Raw genomic sequence first — 18,128 nt, forward strand, 5'->3', positions numbered from 1 at the left:
AACACAGGAAACTACAACCAAACATGTTGAAACATCTACACTGGAAGAAACAACAGTCCAGGTCTCCACAACAAAACCACCTAAGGTAGTTACCACTGGGCCTGTCACAACCTCTACCACAGCTGTTGTTGAAACTACAACTACAGTACCTGGGGTCACAACAACAAGAGCAGAAACACCTGTCATAACATCGAAACCTTCTGTCTCAACCACATCAACCAAAGGACCAACAACACAGGAAACTACAACCAAACATGTTGAAACAACTAAACTGGAAGAAACAACAGTCCAGGTCTCCACAACAAAACCACCCAAGGTAGTTACCACTGGGCCTGTCACAACCTCTACCACAGTTATTGTTGAAACTACAACTACAGTACCTGGGGTCACAACAACAAGTGCAGAAACACCTGTTGTAACATCGAAACCTTCTGTCTCAACCACATCAACCAAAGGACCAACAACACAGGAAACTACAACCAAACATGTTGAAACAACTACACTAGAAGAAACAACAGTCCAGGTCTCCACAACAAAACCACCAAAGGTAGTTACCACTGGGCCTGTCACAACCTCTACCACAGCTGTTGTTGAAACTACAACTACAGTACCTGGGGTCACAACAACAAGTGCAGAAACACCTGTCGTTACGTCGAAACCTTCGGTCTCAACCACATCAACCAAAGGACCAACAACACAGGAAACTACAACCAAACATGTTGAAACAACTACACTGGAAGAAACAACAGTCCAGGTCTCCACAACAAAACCACCCAAGGTAGTTACCACTGGGCCTGTCACAACCTCTACCACAGCTGTGGTGGAAACTACAACTACAGTACCTGGGGTCACAACAACAAGTGCAGAAACCCCTGTTGTAACCTCAAAACCTTCAGTCTCAACCACATCAACCAAAGGACCAACAACACAGGAAACTACAACCAAACATGTTGAAACAACCACTTTGGAAGAAACAACAGTCCAGGTCTCCACAACAAAACCACCCAAGGTAGTGACCACTGGGCCTGTCACAACCTCTACCACAGCTGTTGTTGAAACTACAACTACAGTACCTGGGGTCACAACAACAAGTGCAGAAACACCTGTTGTAACATCGAAACCTTCTGTCTCAACCACATCAACCAAAGGACCAACAACACAGGAAACTACAACCAAACATGTTGAAACAACCACTTTGGAAGAAACAACAGTCCAGGTCTCCACAACAAAACCACCTAAAGTAGTGACCACTGGGCCTGTCACAACCTCTACCACAGCTTTTGTTGAAACTACAACTGCAGTACCTGGGGTCACAACAACAAGTGCAGAAACACCTGTCATAACATCGAAACCTTCTGTCTCAACCACATCAACCAAAGGACCAACAACACAGGAAACTACAACCAAACATGTTGAAACAACTACACTGGAAGAAACAACAGTACAGGTCTCCACAACAAAACCACCCAAGGTAGTTACCACTGGGCCTTTCACAACCTCTACCACAGCTGTTGTTGAAACTACAACTACAGTACCTGGGGTCACAACAACAAGTGAAGAAACACCTGTTGTAACATCGAAACCTTCTGTCTCAACCACATCAACCAAAGGACCAACAACACAGGAAACTACAACCAAACATGTTGAAACAACTACACTGGAAGAAACAACAGTCCAGGTCTCCACAACAAAACCACCTAAGGTAGTGACCTCTGGGCCTGTCACCACCTCTACCACAGTTGTTGTTGAAACTACAACTGCAGTACCTGGGGTCACAACAACAAGTGCAGAAACACCTGTTGTAACATCGAAACCTTCTGTCTCAACCACATCAACGAAAGGACCAACAACACAGGAAACTACAACCAAACATGTTGAAACAACCACTTTGGAAAAAACAACAGTCCAGGTCTCCACAACACAACCACCCAAAGTAGTTACCACTGGGCCTGTCACAACCTCTACCACACCTGTGGTGGAAACTACAACTACAGTACCTGGGGTCACAACCACAAGTGCAGAAACACCTGTTGTAACATCAAAACCTTCTGTCTCAACCACATCAACCAAAGGACCAACAACACAGGAAACTACAACCAAACATGTTGAAACAACCACTTTGGAAGAAACAACAGTCCAGGTCTCCACAACAAAACCACCTAAGGTAGTGACCACTGGGCCTGTCACCACCTCTACCACAGTTGTTGTTGAAACTACAACTGCAGTACCTGGGGTCACAACAACAAGTGCAGAAACACCTGTTGTAACATCGAAACCTTCTGTCTCAACCACATCAACCAAAGGACCAACAACACAGGAAACTACAACCAAACATGTTGAAACAACCACTTTGGAAGAAACAACAGTCCAGGTCTCCACAACAAAACCACCTAAAGTAGTGACCACTGGGCCTGTCACCACCTCTACCACAGTTGTTGTTGAAACTACAACTGCAGTACCTGGGGTCACAACAACAAGTGCAGAAACACCTGTTGTAACATCGAAACCTTCTTTCTCAACCACATCAACCAAAGGACCAACAACACAGGAAACTACAACCAAACATGTTGAAACAACAACACTGGAAGAAACAACAGTCCAGGTCTCCACAACAAAACCACCCAAGGTAGTTACCACTGGGCCTGTCACAACCTCTACCACAGTTGTTGTTGAAACTACAACTACAGTACCTGGGGTCACAACAACAAGTGCAGAAACACCTGTTGTAACCTCAAAACCTTCAGTCTCAACCACATCAACCAAAGGACCAACAACACAGGAAACTACAACCAAACATGTTGAAACATCTACACTGGAAGAAACAACAGTCCAGGTCTCCACAACAAAACCACCCAAGGTAGTGACCACTGGGCCTGTCACAACCTCTACCACAGCTGTTGTTGAAACTACAACTACAGTACCTGGGGTCACAACCACAAGTGCAGAAACACCTGTTGTAACATCGAAACCTTCTGTCTCAACCACATCAACCAAAGGACCAACAACACAGGAAACTACAACCAAACATGTTGAAACAACCACTTTGGAAGAAACAACAGTCCAGGTCTCCACAACAAAACCACCTAAGGTAGTGACCACTGGGCCTGTCACCACCTCTACCACAGTTGTTGTTGAAACTACAACTGCAGTACCTGGGGTCACAACAACAAGTGCAGAAACACCTGTTGTAACATCGAAACCTTCTGTCTCAACCACATCAACCAAAGGACCAACAACACAGGAAACTACAACCAAACATGTTGAAACAACTACACTGGAAGAAACAACAGTCCAGGTCTCCACAACAAAACCACCCAAGGTAGTTACCACTGGGCCTGTCACAACCTCTACCACACCTGTGGTGGAAACTACAACTACAGTACCTGGGGTCACAACAACAAGTGCAGAAACACCTGTTGTAACATCGAAACCTTCTGTCTCAACCACATCAACCAAAGGACCAACAACACAGGAAACTACAACCAAACATGTTGAAACAACTACACTGGAAGAAACAACAGTCCAGGTCTCCACAACAAAACCACCAAAGGTAGTTACCACTGGGCCTTTCACAACCTCTACCACAGCTGTTGTTGAAACTACAACTACAGTACCTGGGGTCACAACAACAAGTGAAGAAACACCTGTTGTAACATCGAAACCTTCTGTCTCAACCACATCAACCAAAGGACCAACAACACAGGAAACTACAACCAAACATGTTGAAACAACTACACTGGAAGAAACAACAGTCCAGGTCTCCACAACAAAACCACCTAAGGTAGTGACCTCTGGGCCTGTCACCACCTCTACCACAGTTGTTGTTGAAACTACAACTGCAGTACCTGGGGTCACAACAACAAGTGCAGAAACACCTGTTGTAACATCGAAACCTTCTGTCTCAACCACATCAACGAAAGGACCAACAACACAGGAAACTACAACCAAACATGTTGAAACAACCACTTTGGAAAAAACAACAGTCCAGGTCTCCACAACACAACCACCCAAAGTAGTTACCACTGGGCCTGTCACAACCTCTACCACACCTGTGGTGGAAACTACAACTACAGTACCTGGGGTCACAACCACAAGTGCAGAAACACCTGTTGTAACATCAAAACCTTCTGTCTCAACCACATCAACCAAAGGACCAACAACACAGGAAACTACAACCAAACATGTTGAAACAACCACTTTGGAAGAAACAACAGTCCAGGTCTCCACAACACAACCACCCAAAGTAGTTACCACTGGGCCTGTCACAACCTCTACCACAGTTGTTGTTGAAACTACAACTGCAGTACCTGGGGTCACAACAACAAGTGCAGAAACACCTGTTGTAACATCGAAACCTTCTGTCTCAACCACATCAACCAAAGGACCAACAACACAGGAAACTACAACCAAACATGTTGAAACAACCACTTTGGAAGAAACAACAGTCCAGGTCTCCACAACAAAACCACCTAAAGTAGTGACCACTGGGCCTGTCACCACCTCTACCACAGTTGTTGTTGAAACTACAACTGCAGTACCTGGGGTCACAACAACAAGTGCAGAAACACCTGTTGTAACATCGAAACCTTCTTTCTCAACCACATCAACCAAAGGACCAACAACACAGGAAACTACAACCAAACATGTTGAAACAACAACACTGGAAGAAACAACAGTCCAGGTCTCCACAACAAAACCACCCAAGGTAGTTACCACTGGGCCTGTCACAACCTCTACCACAGTTGTTGTTGAAACTACAACTACAGTACCTGGGGTCACAACAACAAGTGCAGAAACACCTGTTGTAACCTCAAAACCTTCAGTCTCAACCACATCAACCAAAGGACCAACAACACAGGAAACTACAACCAAACATGTTGAAACATCTACACTGGAAGAAACAACAGTCCAGGTCTCCACAACAAAACCACCCAAGGTAGTGACCACTGGGCCTGTCACAACCTCTACCACAGCTGTTGTTGAAACTACAACTACAGTACCTGGGGTCACAACCACAAGTGCAGAAACACCTGTTGTAACATCGAAACCTTCTGTCTCAACCACATCAACCAAAGGACCAACAACACAGGAAACTACAACCAAACATGTTGAAACAACCACTTTGGAAGAAACAACAGTCCAGGTCTCCACAACAAAACCACCTAAGGTAGTGACCACTGGGCCTGTCACCACCTCTACCACAGTTGTTGTTGAAACTACAACTGCAGTACCTGGGGTCACAACAACAAGTGCAGAAACACCTGTTGTAACATCGAAACCTTCTGTCTCAACCACATCAACCAAAGGACCAACAACACAGGAAACTACAACCAAACATGTTGAAACAACTACACTGGAAGAAACAACAGTCCAGGTCTCCACAACAAAACCACCCAAGGTAGTTACCACTGGGCCTGTCACAACCTCTACCACACCTGTGGTGGAAACTACAACTACAGTACCTGGGGTCACAACCACAAGTGCAGAAACACCTGTTGTAACCTCAAAACCTTCTGTCTCAACCACATCAACCAAAGGACCAACAACACAGGAAACTACAACCAAACATGTTGAAACAACTACACTGGAAGAAACAACAGTCCAGGTCTCCACAACAAAACCACCTAAGGTAGTTACCACTGGGCCTTTCACAACCTCTACCACAGCTGTTGTTGAAACTACAACTACAGTACCTGGGGTCACAACAACAAGTGCAGAAACACCTGTTGTAACATCGAAACCTTCTGTCTCAACCACATCAACCAAAGGACCAACAACACAGGAAACTACAACCAAACATGTTGAAACAACTACACTGGAAGAAACAACAGTCCAGGTCTCCACAACAAAACCACCTAAGGTAGTGACCACTGGGCCTGTCACCACCTCTACCACAGTTGTTGTTGAAACTACAACTGCAGTACCTGGGGTCACAACAACAAGTGCAGAAACACCTGTTGTAACATCGAAACCTTCTGTCTCAACCACATCAACCAAAGGACCAACAACACAGGAAACTACAACCAAACATGTTGAAACAACCACTTTGGAAGAAACAACAGTCCAGGTCTCCACAACAAAACCACCTAAAGTAGTTACCACTGGGCCTGTCACAACCTCTACCACAGCTTTTGTTGAAACTACAACTACAGTACCTGGGGTCACAACAACAAGTGCAGAAACACCTGTCATAACATCGAAACCTTCTGTCTCAACCACATCAACCAAAGGACCAACAACACAGGAAACTACAACCAAACATGTTGAAACAACTACACTGGAAGAAACAACAGTCCAGGTCTCCACAACAAAACCACCCAAGGTAGTTACCACTGGGCCTTTCACAACCTCTACCACACCTGTGGTGGAAACTACAACTACAGTACCTGGGGTCACAACCACAAGTGCAGAAACACCTGTTGTAACATCGAAACCTTCTGTCTCAACCACATCAACCAAAGGACCAACAACACAGGAAACTACAACCAAACATGTTGAAACAACTACACTGGAAGAAACAACAGTCCAGGTCTCCACAACAAAACCACCTAAGGTAGTGACCACTGGGCCTGTCACCACCTCTACCACAGTTGTTGTTGAAACTACAACTGCAGTACCTGGGGTCACAACAACAAGTGCAGAAACACCTTTTGTAACATCGAAACCTTCTGTCTCAACCACATCAACCAAAGGACCAACAACACAGGAAACTACAACCAAACATGTTGAAACAACTACACTGGAAGAAACAACAGTCCAGGTCTCCACAACAAAACCACCTAAGGTAGTGACCACTGGGCCTTTCACAACCTCTACCACACCTGTGGTGGAAACTACAACTGCAGTACCTGGGGTCACAACCACAAGTGCAGAAACACCTGTTGTAACATCGAAACCTTCTGTCTCAACCACATCAACCAAAGGACCAACAACACAGGAAACTACAACCAAACATGTTGAAACAACTACACTGGAAGAAACAACAGTCCAGGTCTCCACAACAAAACCACCTAAGGTAGTGACCACTGGGCCTGTCACCACCTCTACCACAGTTGTTGTTGAAACTACAACTGCAGTACCTGGGGTCACAACAACAAGTGCAGAAACACCTGTTGTAACATCGAAACCTTCTGTCTCAACCACATCAACCAAAGGACCAACAACACAGGAAACTACAACCAAACATGTTGAAACAACTACACTGGAAGAAACAACAGTCCAGGTCTCCACAACAAAACCACCTAAGGTAGTTACCACTGGGCCTGTCACAACCTCTACCACAGCTGTTGTTGAAACTACAACTACAGTACCTGGGGTCACAACAACAAGTGCAGAAACCCCTGTTGTAACCTCAAAACCTTCAGTCTCAACCACATCAACCAAAGGACCAACAACACAGGAAACTACAACCAAACATGTTGAAACATCTACACTGGAAGAAACAACAGTCCAGGTCTCCACAACAAAACCACCCAAGGTAGTTACCACTGGGCCTGTCACAACCTCTACCACAGCTGTTGTTGAAACTACAACTACAGTACCTGGGGTCACAACAACAAGTGCAGAAACACCTGTTGTAACATCGAAACCTTCAGTCTCAACCACATCAACCAAAGGACCAACAACACAGGAAACTACAACCAAACATGTTGAAACAACTACACTGGAAGAAACAACAGTCCAGGTCTCCACAACAAAACCACCTAAGGTAGTGACCACTGGGCCTGTCACCACCTCTACCACAGTTGTTGTTGAAACTACAACTGCAGTACCTGGGGTCACAACAACAAGTGCAGAAACACCTGTTGTAACATCGAAACCTTCTTTCTCAACCACATCAACCAAAGGACCAACAACACAGGAAACTACAACCAAACATGTTGAAACAACAACACTGGAAGAAACAACAGTCCAGGTCTCCACAACAAAACCACCCAAGGTAGTTACCACTGGGCCTGTCACAACCTCTACCACAGTTGTTGTTGAAACTACAACTACAGTACCTGGGGTCACAACAACAAGTGCAGAAACACCTGTCATAACATCGAAACCTTCTGTCTCAACCACATCAACCAAAGGACCAACAACACAGGAAACTACAACCAAACATGTTGAAACAACTACACTGGAAGAAACAACAGTCCAGGTCTCCACAACAAAACCACCTAAGGTAGTTACCACTGGGCCTGTCACAACCTCTACCACAGCTGTTGTTGAAACTACAACTACAGTACCTGGGGTCACAACAACAAGTGCAGAAACCCCTGTTGTAACCTCAAAACCTTCAGTCTCAACCACATCAACCAAAGGACCAACAACACAGGAAACTACAACCAAACATGTTGAAACATCTACACTGGAAGAAACAACAGTCCAGGTCTCCACAACAAAACCACCCAAGGTAGTTACCACTGGGCCTGTCACAACCTCTACCACAGCTGTTGTTGAAACTACAACTACAGTACCTGGGGTCACAACAACAAGTGCAGAAACACCTGTTGTAACATCGAAACCTTCTTTCTCAACCACATCAACCAAAGGACCAACAACACAGGAAACTACAACCAAACATGTTGAAACAACAACACTGGAAGAAACAACAGTCCAGGTCTCCACAACAAAACCACCTAAGGTAGTTACCACTGGGCCTGTCACAACCTCTACCACAGCTGTTGTTGAAACTACAACTACAGTACCTGGGGTCACAACAACAAGTGCAGAAACCCCTGTTGTAACCTCAAAACCTTCAGTCTCAACCACATCAACCAAAGGACCAACAACACAGGAAACTACAACCAAACATGTTGAAACATCTACACTGGAAGAAACAACAGTCCAGGTCTCCACAACAAAACCACCCAAGGTAGTTACCACTGGGCCTGTCACAACCTCTACCACAGCTGTTGTTGAAACTACAACTACAGTACCTGGGGTCACAACAACAAGTGCAGAAACACCTGTTGTAACATCGAAACCTTCTGTCTCAACCACATCAACCAAAGGACCAACAACACAGGAAACTACAACCAAACATGTTGAAACAACAACACTGGAAGAAACAACAGTCCAGGTCTCCACAACAAAACCACCCAAGGTAGTTACCACTGGGCCTGTCACAACCTCTACCACAGTTGTTGTTGAAACTACAACTACAGTACCTGGGGTCACAACAACAAGTGCAGAAACACCTGTTGTAACATCGAAACCTTCTGTCTCAACCACATCAACCAAAGGACCAACAACACAGGAAACTACAACCAAACATGTTGAAACAACTACACTGGAAGAAACAACAGTCCAGGTCTCCACAACAAAACCACCTAAGGTAGTTACCACTGGGCCTGTCACAACCTCTACCACAGCTGTTGTTGAAACTACAACTACAGTACCTGGGGTCACAACAACAAGTGCAGAAACACCTGTTGTAACATCGAAACCTTCTGTCTCAACCACATCAACCAAAGGACCAACAACACAGGAAACTACAACCAAACATGTTGAAACAACTACACTGGAAGAAACAACAGTCCAGGTCTCCACAACAAAACCACCTAAGGTAGTGACCACTGGGCCTGTCACCACCTCTACCACAGTTGTTGTTGAAACTACAACTGCAGTACCTGGGGTCACAACCACAAGTGCAGAAACACCTGTTGTAACCTCAAAACCTTCTGTCTCAACCACATCAACCAAAGGACCAACAACACAGGAAACTACAACCAAACATGTTGAAACAACCACTTTGGAAGAAACAACAGTCCAGGTCTCCACAACAAAACCACCTAAAGTAGTGACCACTGGGCCTGTCACCACCTCTACCACAGTTGTTGTTGAAACTACAACTGCAGTACCTGGGGTCACAACAACAAGTGCAGAAACACCTGTTGTAACATCGAAACCTTCTGTCTCAACCACATCAACCAAAGGACCAACAACACAGGAAACTACAACCAAACATGTTGAAACAACAACACTGGAAGAAACAACAGTCCAGGTCTCCACAACAAAACCACCCAAGGTAGTTACCACTGGGCCTGTCACAACCTCTACCACAGTTGTTTTTGAAACTACAACTACAGTACCTGGGGTCACAACAACAAGTGCAGAAACACCTGTTGTAACCTCAAAACCTTCTGTCTCAACCACATCAACCAAAGGACCAACAACACAGGAAACTACAACCAAACATGTTGAAACATCTACACTGGAAGAAACAACAGTCCAGGTCTCCACAACAAAACCACCCAAGGTAGTGACCACTGGGCCTGTCACAACCTCTACCACAGCTGTTTTTGAAACTACAACTACAGTACCTGGGGTCACAACAACAAGTGCAGAAACCCCTGTTGTAACCTCAAAACCTTCAGTCTCAACCACATCAACCAAAGGACCAACAACACAGGAAACTACAACCAAACATGTTGAAACATCTACACTGGAAGAAACAACAGTCCAGGTCTCCACAACAAAACCACCCAAGGTAGTTACCACTGGGCCTGTCACAACCTCTACCACAGCTGTTGTTGAAACTACAACTACAGTACCTGGGGTCACAACAACAAGTGCAGAAACACCTGTTGTAACATCGAAACCTTCTGTCTCAACCACATCAACCAAAGGACCAACAACACAGGAAACTACAACCAAACATGTTGAAACAACCACTTTGGAAGAAACAACAGTCCAGGTCTCCACAACAAAACCACCCAAGGTAGTGACCACTGGGCCTGTCACCACCTCTACCACAGTTGTTGTTGAAACTACAACTGCAGTACCTGGGGTCACAACAACAAGTGCAGAAACACCTGTTGTAACATCGAAACCTTCTTTCTCAACCACATCAACCAAAGGACCAACAACACAGGAAACTACAACCAAACATGTTGAAACAACAACACTGGAAGAAACAACAGTCCAGGTCTCCACAACAAAACCACCCAAGGTAGTTACCACTGGGCCTGTCACAACCTCTACCACAGTTGTTGTTGAAACTACAACTACAGTACCTGGGGTCACAACAAGTGCAGAAACACCTGTTGTAACCTCAAAACCTTCAGTCTCAACCACATCAACCAAAGGACCAACAACACAGGAAACTACAACCAAACATGTTGAAACATCTACACTGGAAGAAACAACAGTCCAGGTCTCCACAACAAAACCACCCAAGGTAGTGACCACTGGGCCTGTCACAACCTCTACCACAGTTGTTGTTGAAACTACAACTACAGTACCTGGGGTCACAACAACAAGTGCAGAAACACCTGTTGTAACATCGAAACCTTCTGTCTCAACCACATCAACCAAAGGACCAATAACACAGGAAACTACAACCAAACATGTTGAAACAACCACTTTGGAAGAAACAACAGTCCAGGTCTCCACAACAAAACCACCTAAGGTAGTGACCACTGGGCCTGTCACAACCTCTACCACAGCTGTTGTTGAAACTACAACTGAAGTACCTGGGGTCACAACAACAAGTGTAGAAACACCTGTTGTAACATCGAAACCTTCTGTCTCAACCACATCAACCAAAGGACCAACAACACAGGAAACTACAACCAAACATTTTGAAACAACTACACTGGAAGAAACAACAGTCCAGGTCTCCACAACAAAACCACCCAAGGTAGTTACCACTGGGCCTGTCACAACCTCTACCACACCTGTGGTGGAAACTACAACTGCAGTACTTGGGGTCACAACAACAAGTGCAGAAACACCTGTTGTTGTTACAGAAACGCCACAGACGACAACAACTGTCATTACAAGGCCTCAAATCGTGAACACAACCACTATATTGACTTCAACCGAATTACCACCCACAGCTACCACGTCTATTGGTCCAATAACACAGACACTTCCAGGTACCACTGGTTTTTACACAAGTAGCTTCTACACTACTGGATCAACCAGGACCACAGTGGCTTCAACTTCTTCACTGCTCTCCACCACCACAACAATATGCAAATGTGTTGTTAACGGAACCTCATATCTCCCTGGTAAGTTTTCTTCATTTCAACATTTTCTCATGTAGAAATAATTTTATGGTAATCTAATCCAATAATAAATGAGTGATTTTGTTCTAATTTTTGAGCCTCAACATGTTTCATATTTATTTATTATGTTTATTATCATGAACCCTAGTAACAGAAAATTGTATTATTTCCATTAACACATTACATGCAAATATTGGCCATATAAACAATATATTAACATGACACAATTCTGTATCATGGTATAGTGAAACCAACCATTGTCTACATCAGTGACAGCGAGTACTTGTGCTTGTCATGTGATTTACAGAATAACAACTGTCCTCTGGATTGTGATACCATTAGTGTCGTACATCTCGCTCTTCTGTATTTGAACTAAGTCAACTCTTCATTTCACAGGGGACCAGGTTTATAATGTCACTGATGGCTTAGGGTGGTGTGTCTATGCTTACTGCAACTTATCTTGCAAAGTTGAGACACGCTTTGTCCCATGTCCAACAACACCAATACCCAGCACTACCCAGAGTTCAACGGTTTCAGTTGTCATCACTACAAAATCTGAGACTTCAACCTCGGCTCCTCCCACCACAACCACTCCTACGTCTTTCTCAACGACCCCTTCTGCAAACACCCTTGACTGCACTCATGTTTCTCCTCCAAGAAAGGTATGATTTACTGGAGACATTTTGGTTGAGGAGTATCACTGGGCCTGTGTGTGTAACCTTAAACTTCTACAGTGGTTTTTATGCATCAACTGCTCCACTAATGTTTCTCTATCCTCATTCAGAATGGAGAATCCTGGAAGGTAAACAACTGCACCACAGCTACTTGTACCGATGGTGTTGTCATCGAGACCCCAACTCCATGTCCCACAGTACAACAACCGATCTGCGCTAATGGGCGCCAAGCTGTAAAGGTCTATGACGATACAGGATGCTGCTTCCATTATCAGTGTGAATGTAAGTTGAAAATCTTAGTACAGTCCCTTCATTGTCTTCCTCATATCCGGGTCTGGGCAGCGGGGGCAGCAGCCTCAGTAGAGGAGCCCAGACAGCCTCCTCCCCAGCCACTTCCACCAGCTCTTCGAGGGGAATCCTGAGGTGTTCTCAGGCCAGACCAAACATGTAATTCCTCCAGCGCGTCCCAGGTAGGCTCTGAGGTCTCCTCCCGGTTGGACATGCCCGAAACACCTCCCCAGGGAGGCGTCTGGGAGGCATTCTCACTCGATGCCCGAAGCACCTCAACTGGTTCCTCTGGACGTGGAGGAGCAGTGGCTCTACTCTGAGTCCCTCCTGGATGTCCAGGCTCCTCCCCCTATCTCTAAGGCTGAACCAGCCCACCCTGTGAAGGAAACTAATTTTGGCCACTTGTACTCGTGACGTTCTTTCTTAGTGCAGTCACCCTTGCATATTTGGCCTGTAACATTGAAGAGCTTGACAGTGGTTTGGAATTTTTGGGTAAAAATTCAATGATTAAATGCAGTTTAGGTCAATACACTGAGCAAAAATATAAACACCCCATGTGACACTTTACATTTTTAACAGCAGTAGGTGATGCACAATCCATTAAATCAAACACAATTTATTTAGTTGATCAATAATCTCTTTTTAATTGACCATCAAATTGTGTGAATATAACTTGCACACAAAAATTTGCCAAATGGAAAAGTGAGAATTTCACCAAAACTGAATAGTTGTTGTTGTTAGAGGTGTTTTTTTGTAGTTAAATTGGTATATGACACAAAACTGTAATGGAAAGACCTTTGAGTCCAACTAGAGTCACATGACTAAAACTAACAGATGTTGATGGATGTTAGAACAAGAGAAGAAGAGTTTAAACCAAACATGTGTGGGTATGTGTGGACACACCAGGAAATCACATCATTTTAGAATTTAGTTGGATATAGAGGGGCAATGAGCATTCTAGATTCAAAACAACACAGATTTCTGTTCATATTTATGGAATGACTTCTACTGACATCTACCAGAAGAAAGAAACTAATCAGCACATTTGGGATTGAATGGAAAAACCAACATTACACACTTCTATTTTGAACACATTTAGGACATATGGGGAAAGTTCAGCTCAGATGGACAATGGAAAAGGGACCAGTGTGGTACAGACTAGTGTTGATTAGAACTTGACAGTGGCGTCTGGTGTTCAGGGACATTCAGGTGGACACAATGGGGACCAACTGAAACATCATCACTCAACATGTTGAGTCAACCGTTGGTTTCCTGTTGACGAGGTTGTAACCGTGGCCTGTGTTGTGGGTGGAATCACTGGATCACCAACTAAAGTGCTAACTTGCAGACATGTACAAAAAGTTTGTTTGTAAAACAAGAGAATTAACCATGTTTTATAGTTAGAAGACATCATGAGCTCTTTTGGGGTGGTGCAGCTGGCGTTACACAAATACTACATGAGGCAGTTCTATTTTGCTCAGTGTAAATGTAGAGTCTGAAAAGAAACAAAAATGCTGCTATTTATTGTTTTGGCTTTAGAAAGTTTAATAACACAAAGGTTAGATACATTTGCAGCTAAAAAAAGGAATATTGTTGAAGAGTTCATTCTTTTCGACCCTTTATCTTGTTACTTTTAAACATCGTCTGTATATGTTAGAGGTCGTGTGCTGTTGTTTTACACTTGATTCTCCTCTTGTTGCAGGTGTGTGCAATGTTTGGGGTGGATCCCACTACCTGACATTTGATGGAACGTCATACGATTTCAATGAGAACTGCTCCTACTACCTGGTCAAAGAGATTATCACAAAACACCATTTGACTATTATAGTAAATAGAGACGCCTGTAATCCTCTAAGCACTGTCCCTTGTCCCCTCAGTCTCAGAATTGAGTATAAGTCCTTTGTAATAGTCCTGAAACAGCAGCAGGCCAAAGGACAAACAGCCAACGAGGTACGTGGTGTTTCAAGACATTATTTTTATTTTTTTAAGGCTATGTTTACATGTAGGTGTTTTGGAAAATGGATATTTCCCCCTGTCTGTTAAAAAAAAAACCTAAAACTTCTGCACATGTGATTGTTTTCAGAAAAATCTTGGTTTCCACGAGCCTGTAGATGGCAGTGTGGTCATCAGAATCCCGAAAAGAATCACAACAAAATGTTACTTCGCACATGTGACGCAAATGTTTTTCCGTCGAAAACTATGACGTCCATCCCAGACCTCTGTTTCCCTCTGTTTAGATGCAAACGTGAAAATGAACATTTGCCAAAATCTCCACATTGGCCAGAGTTTTTAGAAATCATCGTTTTCGGTGGGCATGGCCATCATTGTTGTGTAAACGACAGGCACAGAGAAAAATCTCCGTTTTGCCAGATACCAGCTGCCTTTAAACGTAGCCTAATTTTCAGTTTAGTAAATCCTATCATTCTTATCCTCGGGAGCATGACGTCACCATATTAGGCTTCAGACTTCCTGCACCTCTCTCATGTTCTCTTGGTTTCTTCTACAGGTGTTTGTGAATCAGAAACGAGTCTATCCCGCCTACAGAAATTCTGATCTGCAGATGACTAGTACCGATATGGTGATAACGATGGAGATCCCAGGTATCGACACCATAGTGGTCTACAGAGGGACCTCAGTCAGCATCGACCTGCCCTATTCCATGTTTGGAGGAAACACCGAAGGCCAGTGCGGTGAGTCTTCTGTGTTCAGGTGTGTTCAAGTGTACTGTGTTCAGGTGTGCTGTGTTCAGGTGTGTCCAAGTGTGTTGTGTTCAAGTGTACTGTGTTCAGGTGTGTTCAGGTGTGCTGTGTTCAGGTGTGTTCAGGTGTACTGTGTTCAGGTGTGTCCAAGTGTGTTGTGTTCAGGTGTACTGTGTTCAGGTGTGTTCAGGTGTACTGTGTTCAGGTGAATTCAGGTGTGTTCAAGTGTGTTGTGTTCAGGTGTGTTCAGGTGTGTTGTGTTCAGGTGTGCTGTGTTCAGGTGTGTTCAGGTGCATTCAGGTGTGTTCATGTGTGTTGTGTTCAGGTGTGTTGTATTCAGGTGTGTTGTGTTCAGGTGTGCTGTGTTCAGGTGTGTTCAGGTGTGCTGTGTTCAGGTGTGTTCAGGTGTGTTGTGTTCAGGTGTGTTCAGGTGTGTTGTGGTTGGCCTTGTAACCATGGTGACCGTATTCGGCTCTTTCAGGAACCTGTGACAACTCCCACTCCAATGACTGCCGTTCTCCTAACGGCCAGGTGGAACCCTGCTCAGAGTCTGCAGGTCATTGGCATGTCCCAGGGACACCCTGTGTTGTCCCGACAACACCACCACCGACCACCACAGCATCCACCACTGTGGAAACCCCAACCACAGAACCTCCCTGTAAACCTGCCATCTGTGACGTCCTAAGCAGCAGGTGAGGAGAACCTTCAGAACCTGAAGCACCGGCACCAAACCTCCTCTAGTCAATGTTCTGCTGTTAAAGTGAGTCCAGTTCAGTTCAGGGACACAGACGGAACAGGTCCGTCCTTCTCCACAGTGGTCCCAGTACAACAGGGGTGGGTTAAACATCTGCAGCTCCATACTGACCTTTGTATATCTGCACAGGTGGAACTCACACACACTCCAGGCTCCAGCACATCCACAATTAATCCCAAATAAAATACGTCAGTGCACACCAGTGTTCCAGCCATTTTGGCGCTCTAGGCGAGATATAAATTTTTCTGCGGTGGGGGGGGTGAGGTGGGGGTCATAAAGAGGAGATGCATGAAGCGTGAGAGGAGATGCACAAAATAAATCTACCCACAGGTATAAATAAAGTAACCTTGAACCTTGAAACAGCCAGCAGTAAATCAGATAGAAATATACATAAACCATATCTTTATTCTATTGTTTTTATTTGGTAGTGGTTTATTGTTCTTATTTATCTATGTTATTTATTTATTTATTTTGTTGTTTTTAATTGTATGGCTTTTTAATATATTCTTGTATTTTATTCTTTTTATTTGGGTTTTATTTATTTTTCTGTATAGCACTTTTTTCTTTTTTGTACAGTTTCTGTCTTTAAATCTATTCTGTATTTTATTCTTCTATTTTGGTTTTAATTATTCTTCTTCTGTACAGCACTTTGGTCCACTGCAGTTGTTTTAAAGTGCTTTACAAATAAAGTTGGATTGGATTGGATATAGAAACATATATTAACCAGATAGAAACATATATTAACCAGATAGAAACATATAGAAACCAAATAGAAACATATAGAAACCAGATAGAAACATATAGAAACCAGATAGAAACATATAGAAACCAGATAGAAACATATAGAAACCAGTTCATCATCAGTAAACCACACGACTTAGCAGATATCTCATATCTTAATCATCTACAGTACCATTATTAGCCAACTTTGCTTCATTTCCATTAAGGTATCTTTTGCTAATAACGTCAAATGTTTTTAACATTATAAAAAGTTCCACCCCTCTATAGTTGGATTACTTTTCTTCCTCCTCTTCTCTCCTCCTCTAAACTGTGCAGCTAAGGGCTTGGAAGGCCGTTTCGCACTGATAAATTCTCCAACCTGTATTACTTGGATGCTTGGTTCTACACCCAGATGACGCTGTCATTCAGCTCCACTCTGTCTCTGTCACTCACACACACACAGTGAGCACTGGATCAGGGAGAGTTCACCTGGCAAATTATGGGGGTTGTTTTTTTTTTTTTTTTTCTAATTTCTTTATTTTTAAGACAGTTAGTAAGAAACTCTCACGTTATCACTACTAGTATTTCTTTATTTACTATAATTATTATTCTATTATTTATTTATTTATTTATTTATTTTACCTACCAGTGGCACCCCATCCGGCAGTTGGCGCCCTAGGCAACCAAATATATGGTCGATGCGACAAGCCAGCCCTGACTGTAGCTGCAGGTTCTACTCACCACCACAGGTCCATCTCAGGTCCACCACAGGTCCCAGCAGGTCCACCACAGGTCCACCTCAGGTCCCTGCAGCTCCACGGAGGACAGTAATCCAGATAAAAGTGAAAAAGTTGAATCCAGAAAAAGAATTCTGTCCTCCAGTTTAGCTCCAGCCCGGACTCGCTTCCAACTCGGTGTGTGATGCCCCTCTCCCCCGTGTGTCTGTGTGTCCGTGCACGCACGTTATATCCGCCCCTTTTAACGTTGACTG

At 44.0% G+C, this 18,128-nt stretch overlaps 1 protein-coding gene across 1 annotated transcript in view; it reads left to right on the forward strand.

Moving 5' to 3' along the window:
• Positions 1 to 18,128, forward strand: part of LOC115413478 (mucin-2-like) — a 48,790-nt gene that overhangs the window by 23,398 nt on the left and 7,264 nt on the right. The window contains exons 30-36 of the mRNA XM_030126348.1: positions 897 to 12,005; positions 12,399 to 12,521; positions 12,585 to 12,664; positions 12,787 to 12,958; positions 14,667 to 14,914; positions 15,471 to 15,654; positions 16,145 to 16,355. Of these exons, the coding sequence (XP_029982208.1) occupies positions 897 to 12,005; positions 12,399 to 12,521; positions 12,585 to 12,664; positions 12,787 to 12,958; positions 14,667 to 14,914; positions 15,471 to 15,654; positions 16,145 to 16,355 (12,127 nt within the window). The remainder of the gene's footprint in view (positions 1 to 896; positions 12,006 to 12,398; positions 12,522 to 12,584; positions 12,665 to 12,786; positions 12,959 to 14,666; positions 14,915 to 15,470; positions 15,655 to 16,144; positions 16,356 to 18,128) is intronic.

Source organism: Sphaeramia orbicularis, chromosome 3 (assembly GCF_902148855.1).
Source record: "Sphaeramia orbicularis chromosome 3, fSphaOr1.1, whole genome shotgun sequence".
Taxonomy (NCBI): domain Eukaryota; kingdom Metazoa; phylum Chordata; class Actinopteri; order Kurtiformes; family Apogonidae; genus Sphaeramia; species Sphaeramia orbicularis.